We start from the raw sequence: 23,558 nt of genomic DNA on the forward strand, positions 1-23,558 counted from the left end.
TTCACCTGGTTTCCGCATCGGAGGGAAACATATGAAAACTAAGTACTTTGTTGTACAGCAATGTTCAGCTGTCGCGCTATCAGTACATTGAAACTTAAACTTTTTTTTCTAGGGTGAGGAGCTCGGACATCCGGAGGGAGCTCGGAGTAGAGCCACTGCTCCTTCGCATCGAAAGGAGCCAGTTGAGATGGTTCGGCCATCTGATTAGGATGCCTCCTGGGCGCCTTCCTTTGGAGGTTTACCGGGCACGGCCAACTGGGAGGAGACCCCGGGGTAGACCCAGAACTCGCTGGAGGGACTACATGTTCAATCTGGCCTGGGAACACCTTGGGATCCCCCAGGAGGAGCTGGAGGGCGTTGCTGCGGATAGGGACGTCTGGAGTGCCCTACTTAACTTGCTGCCACCGCGACCCGACCCCGGAGAAGCGGCTGAAGATGAGATGAGACTTCTTTTTCTCAAACGGCGTCGCCATTTGACAAAAATCATATGAACAGTATGGATAGTGGAAGTGAACAAGCTGGCAGAGATTTTACCTGAACTATGTCAGGACCACTGTGTGCATATAGGCTATTGTGTCTGTAGGGATGCCCAACCAAGACGGAGGTAACACAGGGATTCGAACAGGCAAGCCCCGTGTTGGCAGGCAACGGAATAGACTTCTATGCTACCCGTATGCCCTTAAGTTTAAGTTTCCTTTATTAATCCCCTTGGGGAAATTCAGTTACTGCAAATGAACCCATCCTAGCTGTGATGTGTGTAGCTAGGAGCAGTGGGCTGCCACCTTGACGCTGCGCCCGGGGACCAACTCCAGTTCGTTGCCCATTGCCTGTTTTTGGCTTGCTATTACAGAGCTGTGTTTTGGTTAGTGTTACATGGTTTCTGTGATGGGTTTTATTCCAAGTTGAGTAATCAGAAGATGACATTAACTACTACCTTAGCTATAATAATAATAATAATAATAATTATAAATCAAACTTATATAGCGCTTTTCTAACACTCAAAGTGGCTGTACAATATACGTCGGTGAAACAAGACAACAGATAAACACAGCACAGACATACTGGTAAGTAAGCTATCTTACTGAGCTTGCAATATACACTGCATATTGATCATTTTACTGTAAGTCATGTAATTGCTGCGTGCATGCATGTGTGTGTGTGCGCTTGTAATATTTTTTTTAGTTAATTTTGTTGGTGTCACTATAACCATACATCTATTGAGAAAGGGCCCTTTATGGTAACGCCACTGCTATGCCATTTGAATCAGAATCAAACTCCATTTTATAATCCTCGGGGACAGCTGGTATAAATGGGCTAACAGGGCTAAGCCCTCCTTATCTTTTCCAATAAAGATGAGAAAATTATTGTTAAAAAAAAAACCTTAAAACAGATTGTTTTAAATTTTGGGGGAACCTAGAGCAGCAACAGCACCAGTCACACAGCCACAAGTAAAACACAGGATCTATCATCTCCACAGTAGCATTAGCTTCCATTCATCTTAGTAAGCAAGTGACAGGCGTGATGGCATGCCCTCTTGACTTGCTGATCATTTTGAGCTAATTCATCCAGCCCTCTGGCCACTGACCTTTGACAAATGACAGTGCACGTACGGAGTAATGGTATGTAATGAGGTGCTACTTGTGTGTGCGAGAATGGGGAGGGGAAGATGAGCGCAAGCATTAGCATGGACGAGGTGGATTATTTACTTTATCATCCATTTTCTTCGATGCCTTTGGAAGAAAAATTGGAAGTAAAGAGACTGGGGACCTATGCAATGATTGCTGGGATAGGCTCCAGCATCCCCGCGTCCCTGAGAGCAGGATAAGTGGTTTGGATAATGGATGGATGGATGGATGGAGACTGCGGACACATCGTCCAAACAATGTTCAAATAACACAAAAGGACAAATGACAAAATCCTAAATTTGTGTTACTTGTTTTCAACAAAAGGACTGGCTAATGGCAAGTGTAGCTAAGAATTCACTTTTCTGTTTTTCCCCATGTGTGCTTTTCAGAGGACACACAGCTTGGCCCCAACAAGGAATTGTGGATTTGAAACATTTAGCCGACAAATTTAGGAAATGTGTGTGTGTGTGTGTGTGTGTGTGTGTGTGACTAAGTGAATGAGTGAGTGAGTGAGTGAGTGAGTAGGTGAGTGCGAGAGAGAGAGAGAGAGAGAGAGAGAGAGAGAGAGAGAGAGAGAGAGAGAGAGAGAGAGAGAGAGAGAGAGAGAGAGAGAGATTTTTTGACAGCAGGCCATTCTTGCGAGTATTTCTCTATAGTTTTGTTGTAGAACACTTGCTATAACAAGGTATATAGTAGTGTCGTTGCCATAACTTGGCATCTCAGATGTGATGCTGCTGTGCTGCAGAGTGAATTATTGATGAGTTTCATGTATTTGTTAGCCCACCCACCCAATATCATCACCAGCCCTCACTGATCCTCATCCTCCTTCTCCTGGCTCTCAGTGAGAAGCAGGTCCGCCGCCTTCTCCTCCCCATCACTCTGTGTCTCCTGCCCAAGCTCGGCTGCAGCAGCTACCGGCGAGGTTATGCACGCAGCAGCACCGCTAACTCCATGTACATTGGGTCCCTCTGATACAGTTATGATGTCAACTACGGCCTTTTTAGCTTTCTCCAAATTACTATGGAGTTTAGGAGACTGCAGTTGTTGTTTTTTTATGCATGTTCAATAATCCAGGTGAGGAAATCACAGAAAGTTGAATCAGTTCCTCTGGACACAATGTTTCCTCACTCAGCTAAGTGACGTCTTCAGTCCCAACTGACTGTATAGGTATCCCTATGAGGGTGGGGGTACCTGCAGTCAGTTGAGACTGAAGACATCACCTAGCTAAGTGATGAAACGCTTCTTTCAATAAATGTTGTGTCCAGATGAACTGATTCAACTTTCTGTGATAGTTGACTCCATGTTTCCCCGTGGCCATCGGCCTCATCCGCCCCACCTCTTCGCTACTTCCCCCTGCTTCAGCTGTCTGGTTGGCAGCTTCCACTACCCGCTCTCTATGCAGGCAAGGGAAGTGCTTGTGTTCCACGTCCCTGCACTCAAAACAGTTCATACTACCTGAACTTACACACACCGTTTTGGCTATGTGCTTAAAATTGCATTATTCCATATTTATAATTCATAAAAACATCAGACTATGGAATCTGGATCAGTCGTTGATCGGTAATGTCAGTGCGACATCCCACAAGTGAATTATGTCAGTATCGGCACCCGATGTTCATATTGGATCAGATCGGTCCAAGCTCAACTTTTTTTAACTTCCCGTTGGAAAAAAAAGATATAAAGAAGTTTGGAAAAAGAAAACAGTTCCCCCAACATTTACATTGCCTGTCTCCACTAGAATATGATGGCCAACCCAGGGTTTAAAAATTGGAATGTACAGCTTATCCTGGTACAGGTCAGCTCAGTAGTAGAAGAAAAGGCTGACCTCTCTGCCAGTCAGGATGTGCCGAGCCAGTTTGACTTTGGCAAAGTTTCCCTTGCCGATGGTTTTGAGGAGGCGGTAGTTTCCGATGTGCGGATGCTCGTCATTACAGGAGGTGATGGAGTTTCGGCAGCGAGTCCCGGACCGGGTGAAGCGCGAGGCCACATCATTACGACCTTCACTGTGGGAGGTGTGCTGGGAGACAGGGGGAAGGAGAAGTAAAACCTTAGTAGTCAAAATGGTCAGTGTACTTGCACTAAATATATATAAATCAAATCAATAGTCTAAAAAACAATAAACATGTGTTTAATACATAATTAACACTAATAAATAATAATAATTAATACAAGTGCCCCCTCCCCCAGTAAAAAAAAGTGAGCTCCCCTGAAAGCCGTGTGTGTGTGTGTGTGTGTGTGTGTGTGTGTGTGTGTTAGCCCTGTGATGGACTGGTGGCCTGTACAGGGTGTCTCCCCACCTGCCGATTGCTGGGATGGGCTCCAGCATCCCGTAACCTCAGTTGGGATAAGAGGCTTGGATAATGGATGGATGGAATGGATGTGTGTAATACTTATAAGTATCTATATACAATTATCAAGTGTATATGAAATTAATTCTAATAGGGCTATCAATAGTTAAAATTCCATCATGTCACGGCACTCACACACAATAGCAACCAAATAGCCACTATGTGTAAATGTAATTTTAAAAATTAATGGTTCCTCCCAAAATAACACATAAAATGTGTATCAAATGTGAATGTTTAGTATGTATGCTTACAATATTCAAGTTCTGCGTGTACGTTCATTGCCTTAGAACATCTTATTTACGCTGGTCAGTCTAAAAATACAACCTGGTTAGAAAAACACCCATATTCTCATCAGTAAGCTGACCTCTCAGCTAGAGACAGAGTACTCGCCATGCTAGCAGGAATATCTAACCCGAGACCTTCATCCCGAGACTCTTCTTTCCTCTATTTCATGGCCCTGCCCTCAGCTGGTCCTGACCAACTGGGTACCAGATGGAGACTGGGACAGAATCACAGATGGATGTTCAGGCCTGCAGAATGGCAGCCAGTTCTGGATGTTTGACCCAAATCACCTGTTCCAAGTAGGTCAGTACCATGCTGAACCTTTAATAGGCCAATTTTCTTTGCACTAAAAAACAAAACATTTTCAATAAACTTCAAATCTTAAAACTTTTTTCTTCTAAAACAAGTGACTAATAGTGGGGTGATATTGTTTTAATTAGAGCATAGGTTCTGTTTTTTTTATTTTTTATTCAGACCTCAGTAAGACACTGGGCACTGTGAAGTCAACTGGTCTGCCATACAGTCATACATGACATTTGCTTACTTTTAATATTTGACCATGCATGACCTAGATCGTACTTTTAATATCTGACCATGCATGACCTACATCATATTTAACTCTAGAAGAAACAAGCCGCTTTATTTTTTTCATTGTGTTCTTACAACAAATTGTCTTGTTACAACAAATGTGTTCTCTGCATATAACCATCCTATTGCACAGCAGCAGTGGGCACCTGCAGAAATCAGGGACCAACTCCAGTTCTTCTTTCCATTGCCTTGCTCGGGGCACAGGCAGGAGTATGAACCCTAACATGCATGTCTTTTTGATGGTGGGAGGAGACCAGAGCACCTGGAGGAAACCCACGCAGACACGGGGAGAACATGCAAACTTCACAGAGAAAGGACCTGGCACGGCCTGGGATTCGAACCAGGACCTTCTTGCTGTGAGGCAACACCACTAACCATTGCGCCACCGTGTCACCCAAGTCTACGTTGTCTATATTGCTTAGCTGTATACTTAAAGTTAATATGTAACAGAAAAAAGGTAGTGTTATAGTAAGTCAAGTCAGTTTTATTTGTGTAGCCCAGTATCACAAATTACAAATTTGCCTCAAGGGGCTTTACATCAACACAACAGCCTGTCCTTAGACCCTCACATTGGATAAGGAACACCTCCCTAAAAAAAAAAAAAAACCTTTAACAGGGAGAAAAAAAGGAGGAAACCTCAGGGAGAGCAACAGAGGAGGATCTCTCTCCCAAGACGGACAACGTGACACGATGATGTGTTTGCAAAATTTACACATTACAACATTGAAAGAGGATAACACAATTATAATGGAATTATAAAATAAATAAAGAATATGATGAGTCTAGATAGATGGTACTCTGGTATAGTATTGCCATGACAATTTGGGGGCTCACTCGGGATTCCTAACCCGCTTGCTTTGGACTCTGCAAATCCCACAGGTTGAAACTGCGCGCAACTGGTGAAGGGATCAATGATTCCTTAAGACCCAGAAGGTCGTAAGTGCCTCCCTGGGTGAGAAGAGGCCCCCTAGAGGGAGAACAGGATGGAGCCAGTGATAAGGGGATGTCATTTGAACAGAGGACGCTGTATTAAGGATCACTACAAATGGCCAAAGGGTAAGCACTTTCAGGGCGACGGCCCACTAACAAATAATTTTAGGATAATATTGTCAGCTGAAGTTAGTGATCCTGCAATGAATTGTTAGAAAAGACCTAATATATACATATCTATGTTGAATTCAGTGATCCTGCAGTAATTTGACTGAAAACAGACATCAGACAGTGAGGCTTATTGTGTCTGATCAAGAGTTTAAAGGGTTACACCATATAAATAAAAAATCAGAAAGTGTTACTTTTTGTGAGAACAAGTTGTGTTATGAGTGAATTAGATGTGAAAAGCAAGGAGTTTTGAAGCAATATGGGGAACTATATGGTGAATATCGTGAAGACAGCTGGAAAGATAATAGGAACTGCTCTCCCATCCATCCAGGGCATCTACAACCAACAGTGCACCCACATGGCCTTCAGCATTGTGAAGGACCCCACCCATCCTTCCCATATCCACTTCACCCTCCTACCCTCTGGCAGGAGGTACTGGAGCATCCGCACTGCCTCCACCAGATTATGCAACAGTTTCATTCCTTAGGCTGTGAGGTTCCTCGACAGCCTGAACACTCAGACTTTCCACACAATGGCTTTCTGACCCTCTTCCTTTTCCACAATTAACTGCAAGTCACTCTAAACAACACACCTACCTGCCCTACTATCTCGCTGCCAGAAACTCAGTGTCCGTGTCAGGTGTGCTTGTGATGTTTAGGTTTGTGAAGTACTTTTTGTTTATAATGTACTTTTTGGGTTTTTTTTTATATCTATTGTGCATTATTTGTTTTTATGTGGCACTGTGGTCCATGTAAAACACAATCTCTCTCCCCGTATGTATGAGACATGCATATGCAGAAATGACAATAAAATTGTAACATTGTAAAAGCAGTCTAAGTCTAAATTTCATGTTATCCCTCCTACTGCTAATGATCACGTTTGCTACATTTCTATGCTCATATGATGACTCTCAATGAGCTTGGGATAGATTGGGAATTTGATCAGGGACAACATTGTGTCTGCATGAAGCCAACGGACCATAAGAATAAAAAAATCAGCTTAGGGAAAGAACTAAAAAAAAAAAAGACAATGAAATGAAGCTGTCTTCTGCTTCCAGTGTGGTAAGTGGCGCAAATTCACGTTTGCGACGGCCTCACCCAGTACCGTCCATGCAGTGTCTTTGTCCACGTCTGTGTCTAAGTTTGTGTCTTCGTTTGATGGCTGGAAGAGTTGGTGCTGGATCAGCTTGGTCTGCTTGGTCCTGTGGGCCCAGGGACCACGGCCCTGCCCAGAGCTGCACCTGCAGAGGAAACACCGAGGGCATTCTGACAGGACGCGGAAGCGGGGCAGGCTAAGCTAACTGCTAGCCCATGAAGACTGGCAGGTCCAACAGTCATTGGCTGGCATTTGTTCTCCTGGATGGTGATTTTTTTTTTTTTTTTTTAGTTTAGATATATATGTGTTCTTGTAGTTCTTGTAGTCTTTGGATTTGTCTTTGTGTTGCACTGCTGTGGGCTGGGGGAAACGATATTTCGTTTCATTTCATGTACGCATGTACATGAAATGAAATGACACAAAGTGTTCCTGATTCCTGAAATGGGCAACTATTACAGCAAATAAGATGGGAAATGACTGAATATCAAGAGGCCAGCAAAAATAATATGTGAGAAATGTGGTCCAGAAGGGTGGGCGCAGTTGAACTCTGGGAGAAATTAGGGTTCCCTAATAATCGCTCCTCTAGTCTAAGACAGCTGGAACAAATAAGAAATAAGCCAAAAGAGTGTGCGGGTGAGACAAAGAGAATTAAAAAGAAGGAAAGGTAAAGAAGAAATAAGTTGGAGCAGCTTTCACATGTTGAAAGAGGCAGCAAATGTCTTGATGTATGCTCAATAAATCCAGGTAAGGAAATCCCAGAAAGCTGATTCAGTTCATCTGGACACAAAGCTTAGTGGGAGAAACGCTTCATCACTCATCTAAGTGACTTGTGACACTGGGAAAAATTACAGGTTAACACTCTTATCCTGTGAAATTACAACTGGTGATGGGGGACATTTGATTGTTGATGTTTACTGTAAACCAACACATACTGACCAGCACTTAAGGTTTGACTCTCATCATCCACTGAAGCACAAACTAGGAGTCATCAGGACGCTGTACCACCAGGCTCACAATGACCCCATCGACACAGTGGCCAGAGAAGGGGAGAAATCCCACATTAAGCAGACCCTGGGTAAGTGTAGTTATCCTAACTGGGCGTTTGTGAAAGCCAGGAAGACACCCAAACAGTGCACCAGCTGATCAAAAAGAGGAGGACAACAGCTGTCTAAGCGTAGGCCACTGGTGATTCCGTAAGTAGTGGGAGTTTTGGAACAGTTGAGATACATATTTTCCAAACATTGTATCTCAGTTGCTTTCAAACCCCAAAACACGCTGCGCCAGAAATTGGTCCACCCCAAGGATCAGGTGTCCCGGCACAATCACAGCAATATAGTGTACGCTGTTAAATACCGGGAGGATTGCCATGAATTGGCCATCAAGGAAACCAAACAGACTGGCAAAGAGGATGGCACAACACAGAAGAGCCAACACTTCAGGCCAGGACTCCACAGTCTAAACCCATATACAGGCCAGTGGCCACTCTTTCAAGGATGAGGATGTGCACATCCTTGATAGGGAGGAACACTGGATTGAACAGGAAGTCAAAGAGGCCATTTATGTGAAGAGGGAATGACCATCCCTGAACCGAGGAGCAGGGCTAAGAGTACATCTGTCGCCATCTTACAATGCTATGATTGCAACTATTCCCTAATCCTCTGCGAATAGTACACCTGGCCATTTTACATCTAATGGTCATGGCAATTTAAATATGAAACCGATCACAAGTCACTTAGATGAGTGATGAAATATTTCTCCCACTATACTGTGTGTTCAGATGAGCTGATTCAACTTTCTGGGAAGAGGCAGAAAAGCAAGAAAGACAGAAAAATAAGGAAAGTCAAAAAGGAGACAGAGCATAAGAGGGGGGGTACTAAACTGATGCTCAAGTGCCACCAGGAGGAAATGGTCCTGATGCCTCCGCCACCACCAACCACTCCACTCCTGCCAGCTGCAAACAACGGGCAAAGAGGACATGTTCCTGACCAGGGACAGGTCTAACCAGACCCATCGCTCTACCCAGCACTGCAACTTGGCCAATCAGACACACTCTATCCTGAGGCGACCACAACCAGGCAAGGAGAAAGATGATGATGATGAGGCAATGACTTAACTATCAATCAGGGCGACTTCTGGTTATGGTGGCGTGCTAGGCAGACGTGCTCCTCTTGGCTACGCTGAAAAACTTTTAAAATCCTGATTAAAACTCACATTCCTGCTTATAAACAACAAATCATTAGTCAGATAAAGTGCTGATACATCGATGCCTACAAAAAAAAAAGTCAAAAGTCTGGACACCAGTCGGTTATACAAGTGGAAAAAAATATGGACGCGTCAGGCCAAACGGCAGAGCATGAAGACGACGCCAAAACTCATTGGCCTACTTCACAACGAGACAAGTGCTAAACCTGAAACAATCCTATCAGCCATCAAGAATATGAAAGCTAAAATATCTGCAAGATTTGATGGCTTAACAGCTGCCATTGAAGACATATGTAAAGAAATGTGGTTGTACCCAGGCTAAAGTACGTATATCTACCGCGGAAGATGATGTAGCATCCTTGCTAGCTAAAGTTAAGTCACTCGAGGCTAAAAATAAGGATTTGGCTGGTAAGTGGACGACCTCGAGTCTAGATCAAGAAGATCAAACCTGAGACTAATCGGTCTGCCAGAGAAGGTAGAAGGGACGGATGCATGCGCATTTCTCAAATGGAGAACACTAAGCTGACCCTGGAAAGAGCACACCGAATTGGGGTGAGAAAGGACACAAATGCGCCACCAAGACCAGTCATAATGCTATTCCAGAACTACAGGGGAAAGACGCTTGTGATGAATGCAGCGAGGGCAAAAAAAACGAGTCCAATAAAGGATCAGCCCGTGAGGTTCTACCCAGACCTGTCCGCCGAAGTGCACAAACAACAGAAAATGTTCGACACTGTGCGACAGAAGCTTCGAGTCATGGGGATTCGGTATGGCATTTTGTTCCCTGCCAAACTACTGGTAACACACGGGGGCCAGACACACACGTTTGGTAGCCCCGGCGATGTGGAGAAGTTCATTAAGGGTATCAAGAGAAGTGCGGAGGGTACTGAATATATACTAGGCTATTTAGCCTACACATTAAATGCACTGACGCTGACTTTTTTATTTTTTACTTTCTCTCTCTAAATCGGCTCTTAAAAAAGCAATGAGAGATTTAGGCTAATTGCAGAGACAGCTCCCAGAGAAGACCACTGAGTTATTATCTTTATTTTCATTGCCTGGGTGCATTGGACTTATCTTACAAAGTGCCCATTTTTCTAATTTATTTTTCTAAATTGTCTACTATGACAACAAGAGACGTGGACTTTGTCCTGCACGGGACTGCCCTGTCTTTTGTCCCATCCCTTGTAGGCCACTGAGACTGATACGAAGGCAACAACAGAATGAGGACATCATAGGCTACGTGAATATAGATTTTCAGAGTGATTTAAAAATATTATTTTTCCTATAGGTTTGGGCTGGATTTCTTGTATTGACTATGGGAATATATAGCCGATGGAGCTTAGCTGGCACATGCCTGTTTCGCAGGGAGACAATAGCCTACACAAGGTAATCTTAAAACAAGTGCAGAAAAGTTGAATTGCTTGCAGTTTCAGAGTTTTGATACAGTAGGCTACTACTGACTTGGTTTAATATAATCATTCGTGAGTTAATTTTTTGTTTGATTAATGGCAGTGGATTTTAAGTCGAGGAGTGGTGGGAATAGTATAGCAGGACAATCCTCGCGGTTGTATGGAGTTGTCAACAGCTGTACCGAGAAGTTGCAAGTAAAGGGGGGAGGGGCCTGTATATTTGGGCTGTGGATTATGGGGATATACAGTGCATCCGGAAAGTATTCACAACCCTTCACTTTCCCCACATTTTGTTATGTTACAGCCTTATTCCAAAATGGATTAAATTTCTTTTTTTTTCTCATCCATCTACACACAATACCCCATAATGACAAAGTGAAAAAAGTTTTGTAGAAATGTTTGCAAATTTATTAAAAATAAAAAACTGAAATATTGCATTTACATAAGTATTCACACCCTTTGTTATGACACTCAAAATTGAGCTCAGGTTCATCATGTTTCCACTGATCATCCTTGAGATGTTTCTACATCTTGATTGGAGTCCACCTGTAGTAAATTCAATTGATTGGACATGATTTGGAAAGGCACACACCTGTCTATATAAGGTCCCACTGTTGACAGTGCATGTCAGAGCAGAAACCAAGCCATGAAGTCAAAGGAATTGTCTGTGGACCTCCGAGACAGGATTGTATCGAGGCACAGATCTGGGGAAGGGTACATAAAAATTTCTACAGCTTCGAAGGTCCCGAAGAGCACAGTGGTCTCAATCATTCGTAAATGGAAGAAGTTTGGATCCACCAGGACTCTTCCTAGAGCTGGCCGCCCAGCCAAACTGAGCAATCGGGGGAGAAGGGCCTTGGTCAGGGAGGTGACCAAGAACCCGATGGTCACTCTGACAGAGCTCCAGCGTTCCTCTGAGATGGGAGAACCTTCCAGAAGGACAACCATCTCTGCAGCACCACCAATCAGGCCTTCACGGTAGAGTGGCCAGGCGGAAGCCTCTGCTCAGTAAAAGGCACATGACAGCCCGCTTGGAGTTTGCCAGAAAGCACCTAAAGGACTCTCAGACCATGAGAAACAAGATTCTCTGGTCTGATGAAACCAAGATTGAACTCTTTGGCCTGAATGCCAAACGTCACGTTTGGAGGAAACCAGGCAACTCTCATCACCTTGCTAATACCATCCCTACAGTGAAGCATGGTGGTGGCAGCATCATGCTGTGGGGATGTTCTTCAGTGGTAGGAACTGGGAGACTAGTCAGGATCGAGGGAAAGATGAATGGAGCAAAGCACACAGAGATCCTTGATGAAAACCTGCTCCAGAGCGCTCAGGACCTCAAACTGGGGCGAAGGTTTACCTTTCAACATGACAACGACCCTAAGCACACAGCCAAGACAACGAAGGAGTGGCTTCGGGACAAGTCTGCGAATGTCCCTGAGTGGCCCAGCCAGAGCCCAGACTTGAACCCCATTGAACATCTCTGGAAAGACTTGAAAATAGGTGTGCAGCGACGCTCCCCATCTAACCTTACAGAGCTCGAGAGGGTCTGCAGAGAAGAAACGGGGAAATACCCCAAATATAGGTGTGCCAAGCTTGTAGCTTCATACCCAAGAAGACTTGAGGCTGTAATCCCTGCCAAGGGTGCCTCAACCAAGTACTGAGTAAAAGATGTGAATACTTATGTGCATGCAATATTTAAATTTTTTATCTTTAATAAATTTGCAAAAATTTCTACAAAAACTTTTCGCTTTGTCATTATGGGGTATTGTATGTAGATTGATGAGAGAAAAAAAGGAATTTAATCCATTTTGGTATAAGGCTGTAACATAACAAAATGTGGGGAAAGTGAAGGGCTGTGAATACTTTCCGGATGCACTGTATACAACGCAGAGTTCAAGGTTAGCGTTGTTCATGTTTTTAGGTTTGTTTCTCAAGTGCAAAACTCTACTCTTTTTATATATGGGAATTAATATGTGTGTTAATTACTATGTCAGATGAAGTCAGGCTTAAATTTACATCCTGGAATTGCAGAGGTTTACAGAAACTACTACTACTATTTTCGGCTGCTCCCGTTAGGGGTCGCCACAGCGGATCATCCGTTTCCATTTCTTCCTGTCTTCTGCGTCTTCCTCTGTCACACCAGCCACCTGCATGTCTTCCCTCACCACATCCATAAACCTCCTCTTTGGCCTTCCTCTTTTCCTCTTTCCTGGCAGCTCCATATTCAGTATCTTTCTCCCAATATACCCAGCATCTCTCCTCCACACATGTCCAAGCCATCTCAATCTTGCCTCTCTTGCTTTGTCTCCAAACCGTCCAACTTGAGCGGTCCCTCTAATATAATCGTTCCTAATCCTGTCCTTCTTTGTCACTCCCAGTGAAAATCTTAGCATCTTCAACTCCGTCACCTCCAGCTCCGCCTCCTGTCTTTTTATCAGTGCCAGTCGCCAAACCATATAACATAGCTGGTCTCACAACCATCCTGTAAACCTTCCCTTTAACTCTTGCTGGTACCCTTCTGTCGCAAATCACTCCTGATACTCTTCTCCATCCACTCCATCCTGCCTACACTCTCTTCTTCACCTCTCTACTGCACTCCCCGTTACTTTGGACAGTTGACCCCAAGTATTTAAACTCATATGCCTCCATCATCTTCACTCCTTGCATCCTTACCATTCCACTGTCCTCCCTCTCATTCACACATAGTTATTCTGTCTTGCTCCTGCTGACTTTCATTCCTCTTCCCTCCAGTGCATACCTCCACCTCTCCAGGCTCTCCTCAACCTGCACCCTACTCTTGCTACAGATCACAATGTCATCTGCGAACATCATCATCCATGGAGACTCCTGCCTGATCTCGTCCGTCAACCTGTCCATCACCATTGCAAACAAGAAAGGGCTCAGAGCCGATCCTTGACGTAATCCCACCTCCACCTTGAACCCATCTGTCATTCCAACCGCACACCTCAACATTGTCACACTGCCCTTGTACATATCCTGCACCACTTTTACATACTTCTCTGCAACTCCTGACTTCCTCATACAATACCACACCTCCTCTCTCAGCACCCTGTCGTATGCTTTCTCTAATTATACAAAGACACAATGCAACTCTTTCTGGCCTTCGCTATACTTCTCAATCAACATTCTCAAAGCAGACATCACATCTGTGGTGCTCTTTCGTGGCATGAAACCATACTGCTGCTCGCTAATCATCACCTCTCCTCTTAACCTAGCTTCTATTACTCTTTCCCAAATCTTCATGCTGTGGCTGATCAACTTTATACCTCTGTAGTTGCTACAGTTCTGCACATCGCCCTTGTTCTTGAAAATCGGTACCAGTATGCTTCTTCTCCACTCCTCAGGCATCCTCCCACTTTCCAAGATTGTGTTAAACAATCTAATTAAAAAACCCACTGCCATCTCTCCTAAACATCTCCTTGCCTCCACAGGTATGTCATCAGGACCAACTCTTCATCCTCTTCATAGCTGCCCTCACTTCCTCCTTGCTAATCCACTGAACTTCCTGATTCACTGTCCCTACATAATCCAACCTTCTCTCGCTCTCATTTTCTTCATTCATCAGCCCCTCAAAGTACTCCTTCCACCTTCTCAGCACACTCTAATCGCTTGTCAGCACATTTCCATCTCTATCCTTGATCGCCCTAATTTGCTGCACATCCTTTGCAGCTTGGCCCCTCTGTCTAGCCAATCGGTACAAGTCCTTTTCTCCTTCCTTAGTGTCTAACCTGTCATACAACTCACCATACGCCTTTTCCTTTGCCACCTCTCTCTTCGCTTTACGCTGCATCTCCTTGTACTCCTGTCTACTTTCTTCATCTCTCTGACTATCCCACTTCTTCTTTGCCAACCTCTTCCTCTGTATACTTTGCTGTACTTCCTCATTCCACCACCAAGTCTCCTTGTCTTCCTTCCTCTGTCTTGATGACACACCAAGTACCTTCCTAGCTGTCTCCCTCACTATTTCTGCAGTGGTTTCCCAACCATCTGGCAACTCTTCACTACCACCCAGCGCCTGTCTCAACTCCTGCCTGAACTCCACACAACAGTCTTCCTTCTTCAACTTCCACCATTTGATCTTCGGCTGTGTCTTCACTCTCTTCATCTTCTTGGTCTCCAAAGTCATCCTACAGATCACCATCCGATGCTGCCTGGCTACATTCTCCCCGGTCACCACCTTGCAGTCTTCAATCCCTTTAGATCGCGCCTTCTACATAGGATATAGTCCACCTGTGTGCACTTTCCTCCACTCTTGTACGTCACCCTGTGTTCCTCCCTCTTCTAGAAATATGTATTCACCATCCTTTTTGCAAAATTGACCACCATCTGTCCTTCCACATTTCTCTCCTTGACTCCATACCTTCCCATCACCTCTGTTCCCTTCACCAACATGTCCATTGAAGTCTGCTCCAATCACCACTCTCTTCTCCTTGGGTACCCTCCCCACCACGTCGTACAACTCACTCCAGAATTCTTCTTTCTCGTCAATCTCACACCCAACTTGCGAGGCATATGCGCTGATTTTTACAGTTTACAGAAACTAAAAAAGGTTAAACAGGTGGTACATAGGTTGAAACATATGCATTCAAAGATTGTGTTTCTACAAGAAACACATCTACTGGTACAAGATAATTCTAAGATTAGGAAAAGATGGCAGGGGCAAGTATTTTCAGCTTCTTTCTCTACACATGCACGAGGAGTTATGGCTCTCATACATAAATCAATACCTTCCCACACACAGAATGTAATTGAGGATAAAGCCGGAAGATACTTAATAGTACAGGGTAGACTCCTATCAGAAAGTCTGCATTTAGTCAATGTATATGCCCCCAATGACAACGACCCCAAATTCTTTAATAACTTGCTTTTAACCCTTTCAACACTGTCTGGTAATAACATAATCACTGGGACTTTAATTGTACATTAAATCCAACTAGAGACCGGTCCTCGGGTCCTGATCTGACACATGCAAGGAATAGGAAGACTATACATCAATTTATGAAAGAGCTGAATTTACGGGATATTTGGAGGGAATTGAAACCAGATGCTGTTGAATATTCATGCTCCTCTGCTACTTATCAAGGTTACTCTCGCATAGACTATTTTTCAATTTCTGCAGATTTAATTCCTAAAATACAGGACTGTATTTATGACAGTATTGTCATTTCGGATCATGCGCCAAACTCATTGTTATATGTGGATGCAGGATTAAAAGGGGGTCCACCGAGGTGGCAATTCCAACCTAGGTGGTTGCAAGATACCAAATTCCTAGAGTTCTTGGAGCAACAAATAACCCTCTTTTCTGAGATAAATGCAACTGAGACATCAGTTAGCATCCGGTGGGAGGCATTTAAAGCTTACATTAGGGGTCAAATTATTAATTACAGGAGTTCCAAATCGAAAAGAGTCAATCAAAAAATGAATCTATTGGGTTCCAAAATAAAAGCCCTGGAGAGGAAAATTTTTCAAGATGGCTCTCTGAACATTCACCAGGAATTGTTACTATTGAGGTCTCAGTACAACGAGATCTCTGCTTCTAAGGCGACAGGAAGCTTTCTGAAGCTCAAACAGACATTTTTTGATCAGGGGAAAAAACCTGGGAAATTGTTAGCCTGGAGGATTCAACAGTTGCAAACTGAGAGAGCCATTACAACAATACAGAAGGAAGATGGAACATTTACAATAGAACCTCTAGAAATAAATAATGCTTTCAAACTTTTTTATGAGAAACTGTATAGCTCTGACAACTCATTAAATCTGGATTCTATAAAATACTTCCTGGATGGCCTTGCCATTCCTGTTATTCCGGAGGGACAGAGTGAGGGGCTTGTGGCGGAGTTGATATTGGAGGAGATATCTGGTGCAATAGATTGTATGAAACCCAGGAAAGCTGCAGGGCCAGATGGCCTACCCATAGACATGTACAAGAAATTTAAAGCAAAACTACAACTCCCTTTACTAGAGATGTTTTATGAATCATTCCAAAATGGCTCTCTCCCACCATCATTAAGAGGCACTTTCATAACATTGCTTCCAAAACCAGGGAAGCCCAGTGACAAATGTGAGAAAATGAGACCAATAAGCTTATTAAATTCAGATGTAAAAATATTATGTAAAATTTTAGCTAACAGACTTCAGGATAAAATACCAGGGATAGTCACAAATGACCAGAATGGATTTGTACAAGGTCAGCAAGGGTTCCACAATGTTAGAAGTGTGCTAAACATTTTACATAGCCAAAAGGGGGCGCCAGATACAGCTCTACTCTCCTTGGATGCTGAAAAGGCATTCACCGTATCTTTTCAAAGTCCTTAGACATTTCGGATGCAGGGAAAACTTCTGTAAATGGGTGGAACTGCTTTATGATAATGCAACTGCTGAAGTGTTGAGCAACAACTTGATATCTAACCTAACTAATATTCGCAGAGGGTGTCGAGCCCTTCGCAATAGCAGTGAGGGCGCATCCCAGCATTTCAGGTATAACCATAGGGGAGGTGGAACATCGCATCGCGCTTTACGCGGACAACGTGATCCTGTTCATCAAAAATCTGGATAAATATATTGATGAAATTTTAAATTGATTTAAGCTTTAGGTAAAGTATCTGGCTATAAGATCAATCAATCAAAATCTTCAATTTCATTATTTAATTCAGAAGAAAGAGACAATCTTGTCCCCCAGGTGTCTACCTTCAATATAACAAACTGTTTCTTTAATTGGAAGAATTAATGCTCTAAAAATTAATGTACTACCTAAGATACTTTACTTGTTTCAAAACCTCCCTCTACCCCCCCCCTTCTGACTTATTCTTAAAATTGAGGAAGTTATTTTCCAAATTTATATGGAACAACAGGCACCCCAGACTCCGGTTATCTTTACTATACTTACCTTATGACAGAGGGGGGCTCCAGTGCCCTAATCCTCTTTGGTACTACTGGGCTGCTCAGTTGAGAACTATCATGTTTTACTATACAACTAAAGTTGTTCCTAAATGGATGGAGATGAAATCTCCTTCATGATAAATGTCTGGAACGAGGTGAGAAGATATTTGGGTGAAACACACCCTTTGTCTTGCTTCAGCCCAAGATGGGGTAATGATAGCTTTATTCGTGGCAGGTCTGATGCTGGTTTCAAAATCTGGGCTAATAAAGGAATATTAAAGGTTGAAGACCTATTTAATCCAGAGGATAAAAGTCTCATGTCATTTGAAAAATTGTTTAATATGATATCCCACATAAGCATTTCTTTAAATACTTACAACTCAGAAGTTTCATTACGAAAACTCAAAACCACTCATTGCTCCAACCATCTCTCTCCCCTCTGGAGATAATGTTGTCAAGAGACAGTCTTGGGAAAAATATTATAACCAGTTTCTACGACATGCTTCTATGTAGTTCGCCTGAGTCCTCCAAAAAGAGGCTTGTGGCATGGAGAGAAGACCTACAACAGGATATTTCGATTGAGGAGTGGAGGAATGCATGCATAGGAGGTCAAAAAGAAACGGCCAACACTCGCCTGAAACTTCTGTAGTATAACTGGTTAATGAGGATATATATTACTCCAGTTAAATTAAACAAATTCAATAGTAATTTTCCAGATGATTGTACTAAATGTGAGCAGGCAAAAGGGACTCTATGGCATTGTATGTGGCAATGTGAAAAGATACAAATGTTTTGGAAAGAGGTGAGACTCATGATAAAAGAGATCTTAGCAATAAAACTGACCCTGGAGCCCAAATTATTCATCCTAGGTCTGTATCCAAATGGGCATGATATACAGGAGAGTGAGAAAATCTTCTTAAATGTATGTTTGTTACAAGCAAAACGATTAATAGCTCTTTCATGGAAGAACGTTAATAGGCCACGAATAAGTCAATGGCTTAGGGAAATGTCTTTAACCCCACCCTTGGAGAAAATCACCTATGTCCTAAAAGATAAACAGGACATATTTAAAAAGATATGGGACCCGTTTATAAATTTTATTGAACATAAAGACCTGGGAAATATTTTAGATGAACCAGAAGATCAATGGGGGGGGGGGTTTGAGCCTGCAAAGTGATTGTTTTTTTTTTTTTCACGGTGATGTATTTTGACCATTGGCTACCCATATAGAATGTAGCAGAAATTGTATAGGAAAAGAGAAACTTTTGTTTTGTGTTATGTTTTTCTTTTATTGTTGTTTTAGTATTTTTATATACATATTTGCTATTGGAATGTATCTTTCAGAAATTGTTTGATATTTCATATGCTGTATACTAAGCTTAGGTACACAGATGCACTCTATGTGTATTACATTTCCTTTTTGCTTATATTCCCAGACGGTATTGTTGTAATGCACATTGTTTTTGTTATTATTGAAAAATCAATAAACATATTGATTAAAAAAAGTTTTCAACCAGGGCGGGAGGGACAACCCCGTGTCAGCACACACCAAGGGAGGAGCTCACTGCAAACAGCAGGAGGCAGCAGCCACAGTAGCAGCAGCCACCCTAAAGGCAGCTGTGGCAGCAGAGACAGCAGCAGTTGCCGCAGCAGTAATGTCAGCGCCTCCAACACCAGGACAAATATTGCAGTCTATATTGGCAAAGACTAGGCTCCAAAGGACAAAGATGGCACAATGTGCACACTGCTTCCCATGATTGAAGTTCCCAACCCAGTACCAGGGGAAAACACAGCCAATGCCCTGATGTAGGTCTTTAGGCCATGGTTACTGGCAGAAATGCAGCAAGTCGCAGAAGACCTGCCAGACATCAATATGGCAGAAGGAGAACAATGTGTGAGGGTACTAAGAGAAATAATAGACCAATATCGCCCTACATTATCTGAACTGAGAAGGCTCCTGCAGTTCCAGTTCCGCTTGAATTGGGGACAGTTGCAAGGAAACTGGCCCCAACAAGATCAGAGACACAACTAGGCAGTAGACCAGCAACCAACAGGCTATATAGACCCATAGTAGAGGGCTTGCTGTAAAGACTGCGAGACCAATTCAAGCCAACCGATATGGTACGAAGGTATAAACAACAAGGAGAGACAGTTGCAGACTATGTAGTATGCCTAGAAAAGGTGTTCCATGAAAACAGCGCCATGACGAAGCCAGTGTCCAGAGTCCAATGATGAACAACTTAATGATGGAGTAATCTGCTTAAGCTAACGGTGGCATCCGATTGTCCATCTGTCTGGCTGTGGAGCTCACATGGCTTGGCCTACAGTCAGTCTATATTAAAGAACGACCAAAACATCTGTTAAATCTACAGTCAGTGTCTGACAAACCAGGCAACTAGGGCTGGAAATAAGCAGTCACCTCACTATCTGATAGTACAATGACTTTTATTACACTTTTATTACAATGAATTTCAGTGCCAATTCAATACATATTATGATTTGTCATAATACACTTACAGCAATAACAGCAAAGATATACAACAAGATGCTGCTAAACAGAGTACAACCATCTATTAACAACATTTTTTGTAAAAATCAAAATGGATTTCGCAAAAACAGATCAACAATTGGTCAAATACTGACAGTGAGGCGAATCATTGAGGGTGTAAAGACAAACAATCTACCAGCTGTAATTTTGTTTGTCGATTTTTCAAAGGCCTTTGATTCAATCGACCATGATACAATGGAGAAAATCATGCTAGCTCACGGCCTTCCACAAGAAACTATTGCAGCCATTATGATGTTATAAAAAGACACGTGCTCAAAGTTCACTCTCTGGATGGAGACACAGAGTTTTTTGATATTGCTGCTGGCGTGTTACAAGGTGAAACACTAGCACCATTTCTTTTTATTCTGTGTCTCTATTATGTACTAAGAACCTCCATCGACACAATCAATGAGCTTGGCCTTACACTGAAGCCCAGGAGAAGCAGTCGACATCCTGCTCAAATCTTAACTGATGTTGACTACGCAGATGATCTTGCCCTTCTCGCTGACAACACTGAGCATAATACGTTGCTGTTGCACAGTCTTGAAAATGCAGCGAAATGCATAAGCCTCCACATCAACACTAGGAAAACTGAATTCATCCGCTACAACCAAAAAGGAATCATCTCCTCATCAGATGGTCATAACAACAAATCTGTCTCGGAATTCGTTTACTTGGGAAGCAACGTCAAAGCTACCGAAAGAGATGTGCAGCTTCGAATTGGAAAGGCTTGGGGTGCCATTGAGGGACTTAACATCATCTGGAAGTCCACGTTAAAAGACAAACTGAAGCAGGAATTTTTTTCAAGCAACAGTTGAGTCCATTCTCACTTATGGATCATCTTCTTGGACCGTCACTAAACGGCTTGAATCCAAACTTGATGGGGCTTTCACCAGAATGCTGCATGCTGCACTAAATGTATCCTGGAAGAAGCACCCTACAAAGAAGTGTCTCCATGGCAATATACCCGACATCTCAAACACTGTCTGAGAACGAAGGGTTCGATTTGCTGGTCACTGCTGGAGGAGCCAGGAAGAACTTGCAAGCAACACTCTGCTTTGGTCACCCAAACGTGGAAAGACACGTGTGGGAAGGCCTGCAAGAAATTACACCAATCAACTTGTCGATGACACAGGATGTCCATCTGAGGATCTTCCAGCTGCCATGCAAGATAGAGACGGGTGGCATGAGAGGGTCAGATCCATCCAAGGATACTCGACCTGATGATGATGATAATGATTTGTCTCCTCTTTCCTAAATATAATGCAAAAACTGCAATAATCCAAAAAACTGTAAAACAAAATATATTTATTTTAAACTTTGTTAGAAAACTTAAAACATAAGAATTCTTTCGAAATTAAACATTAAAACATTCAAATTCAAACATTTGCGGATGTAGAAATCAGTATACCAAGGAGGGGTGGGGGAAAAATTTGATTCTTAGATGCATCAAGATACACTCATAAAAGATTGTCTCAATGCAGAAAACGCAATAATCAGAAATTTAAAGCTCAATTCTTGGCTGGGCTGTAGGCTCCTTACAGCCGCTGCTGAACCAGCTGGATGGTGAAACATAATGGACGTAAAACATGTGCGTCGTATTTACATTCTAAGCTAGGCTACTTCTTCAGTTTTGGTGAGGATGGCTGAGCGCGAGCAACTGAAGTTGGATCCAATCTGACCAGCACCCTCTGGCTTAAAAGCCAGCGTATGGAAGCATTTTGGCTTCTATGAAGTTGAAGGGAAAAGGGCCATACTGTATGCAAGTTGTGTCGAACTAAAATAAAATATTTTGGATACACAACAAACATGATAAACCATGTTTCACATTTCCACCTGGAGTTGAAGGAAAAACAGCTGGTTGTAGCTGCTGCCAACCAGAGAACAATTGAACAAGTGATATCAAAGCTTCCAACCAAACTCGGAAAGAGTGAAGAGAATCAAAAAGTCGATCGCAACTTTTATTGCCTATGATTTCCGCCCCTACTCAGTCATTTAGAACCAGAGTTTTCGCGCTATGCTACACACTTTGGAGTCGAGATACAACATCCCATCTCAATGTTTTTTCACCAACACAGCGATAGCCACACTCTACAACGAAACCAAAACCAAAGTCATGGAATCACGGAGGAAAGCGGGTAGGATAGCAATAACATGCGATGTGTGGACATCCATTGCTACAGAATCTTACATCACCGTAACTGCACACTTTATTACCGATGACTGGCAGCTCGTGTCTCACGTGCAGGGGATCTAGTTACTGCACGGCGGAGCATGTAGACCAACTCCTGTTCTTACACAAAAGTTACACATTCCAGCATTCACCAGCTAAGCACATGTCCTATGTTGCACTTCCATGCATTTCCATGATTTCATTGCGGTCTATTATTTGTATGTTCTCCATTATTTATTGTTTTACCACACATTCAACAGAAAGCGTTAGTTTTGTATGAGAGCTGGTATAGAATTCTGTGTTGTTTTTGTATGAAAGCTGTTTTTGATTTTAATATCTAGCAAAAAAAATGTTTTTTGTTTTTGTTTTTTTTGTTTTTTGTTTTTTTTGTCTGAGGGATTGTGTGCTCATTGCCTGTTACAGGAGGATTTGGGTTGAAGTCTATTTTATTTATTTGTGAATGAGGGCAGCTTTTTATGTTATCAAGTGATTGCTGAAGTCTTACTGAAGCCCATGTTAATTTACAAGGATGCTGCACCAGGCACACTTTTGTTTCTTTTCTTGTTGGTTCTTTGCAACATGACCTTTCAGTTAACACATCTCCTCTATTTGTTACTGTATTAATAAAAGATAATGGAAGTTAATTCATCTGTTTATTTTAATCATGGATCATTACAAATATGCTGTTTTAAAAGTAGCAAGTGGTCACAGTGAGAAAAAATAAATCATGTATAGAAATCAAAAATGTTGATGTATAAAGATGCATAAATAATGGTTTTATAATCACATCGTAGCCCTCTGAATCTGAACTGAATTGCATCGTGAAGTGCCTCAAGATTCCCATCCCTAATATCAAACCTCTTAACAGAATCTGTTCATTGTTCTTCAACACTCCAACTCAGGGGAAATGTTGCAATATCAAAGGGAAACTTTTCAATGTTTCGACTTTATCTGCATATATTGGTCCTCAGTAATGCATACAATAGGATGGCACTGTTTCTGCCTAGTCACTCTGGGTCACTATCGTGTTCCAATAAATGTCATGCACATTAGCATATGGTACCTATGTAACCATGTCTAACTGTATGGAGGTGTTTATGTGCGTGTGTATGTATGTATGTATGTGTGTGTGTGTGTGTGTGTGTGTGTGTGTGTGTGTGTGTGTATACACACACACACACACGCATACATACATATATAACTTTGTTAAAAGAAACACTCAATGGTAGGCAAAGTGCTCAACAAAAAGGGAGCAAAATAATCTCATAAAGAATTTACTTGACTCAC

At 42.6% G+C, this 23,558-nt stretch overlaps 1 protein-coding gene across 5 annotated transcripts in view; it reads right to left on the minus strand.

The window, feature by feature from the left end:
- The window catches only part of LOC130124726 (MAP/microtubule affinity-regulating kinase 3-like), a 96,967-nt gene that overhangs the window by 70,172 nt on the left and 3,237 nt on the right, over positions 1 to 23,558 (minus strand). For all 5 annotated transcript variants that reach the window (XM_056294057.1, XM_056294056.1, XM_056294053.1 and 2 more), the window contains one exon: positions 3,451 to 3,642. In XM_056294057.1, coding sequence (XP_056150032.1) covers positions 3,451 to 3,642 — 192 coding nt within the window. The remainder of the gene's footprint in view (positions 1 to 3,450; positions 3,643 to 23,558) is intronic.

The sequence above is a fragment of the Lampris incognitus genome, chromosome 15 (assembly GCF_029633865.1).
Source record: "Lampris incognitus isolate fLamInc1 chromosome 15, fLamInc1.hap2, whole genome shotgun sequence".
In the NCBI taxonomy this organism is placed as follows: domain Eukaryota; kingdom Metazoa; phylum Chordata; class Actinopteri; order Lampriformes; family Lampridae; genus Lampris; species Lampris incognitus.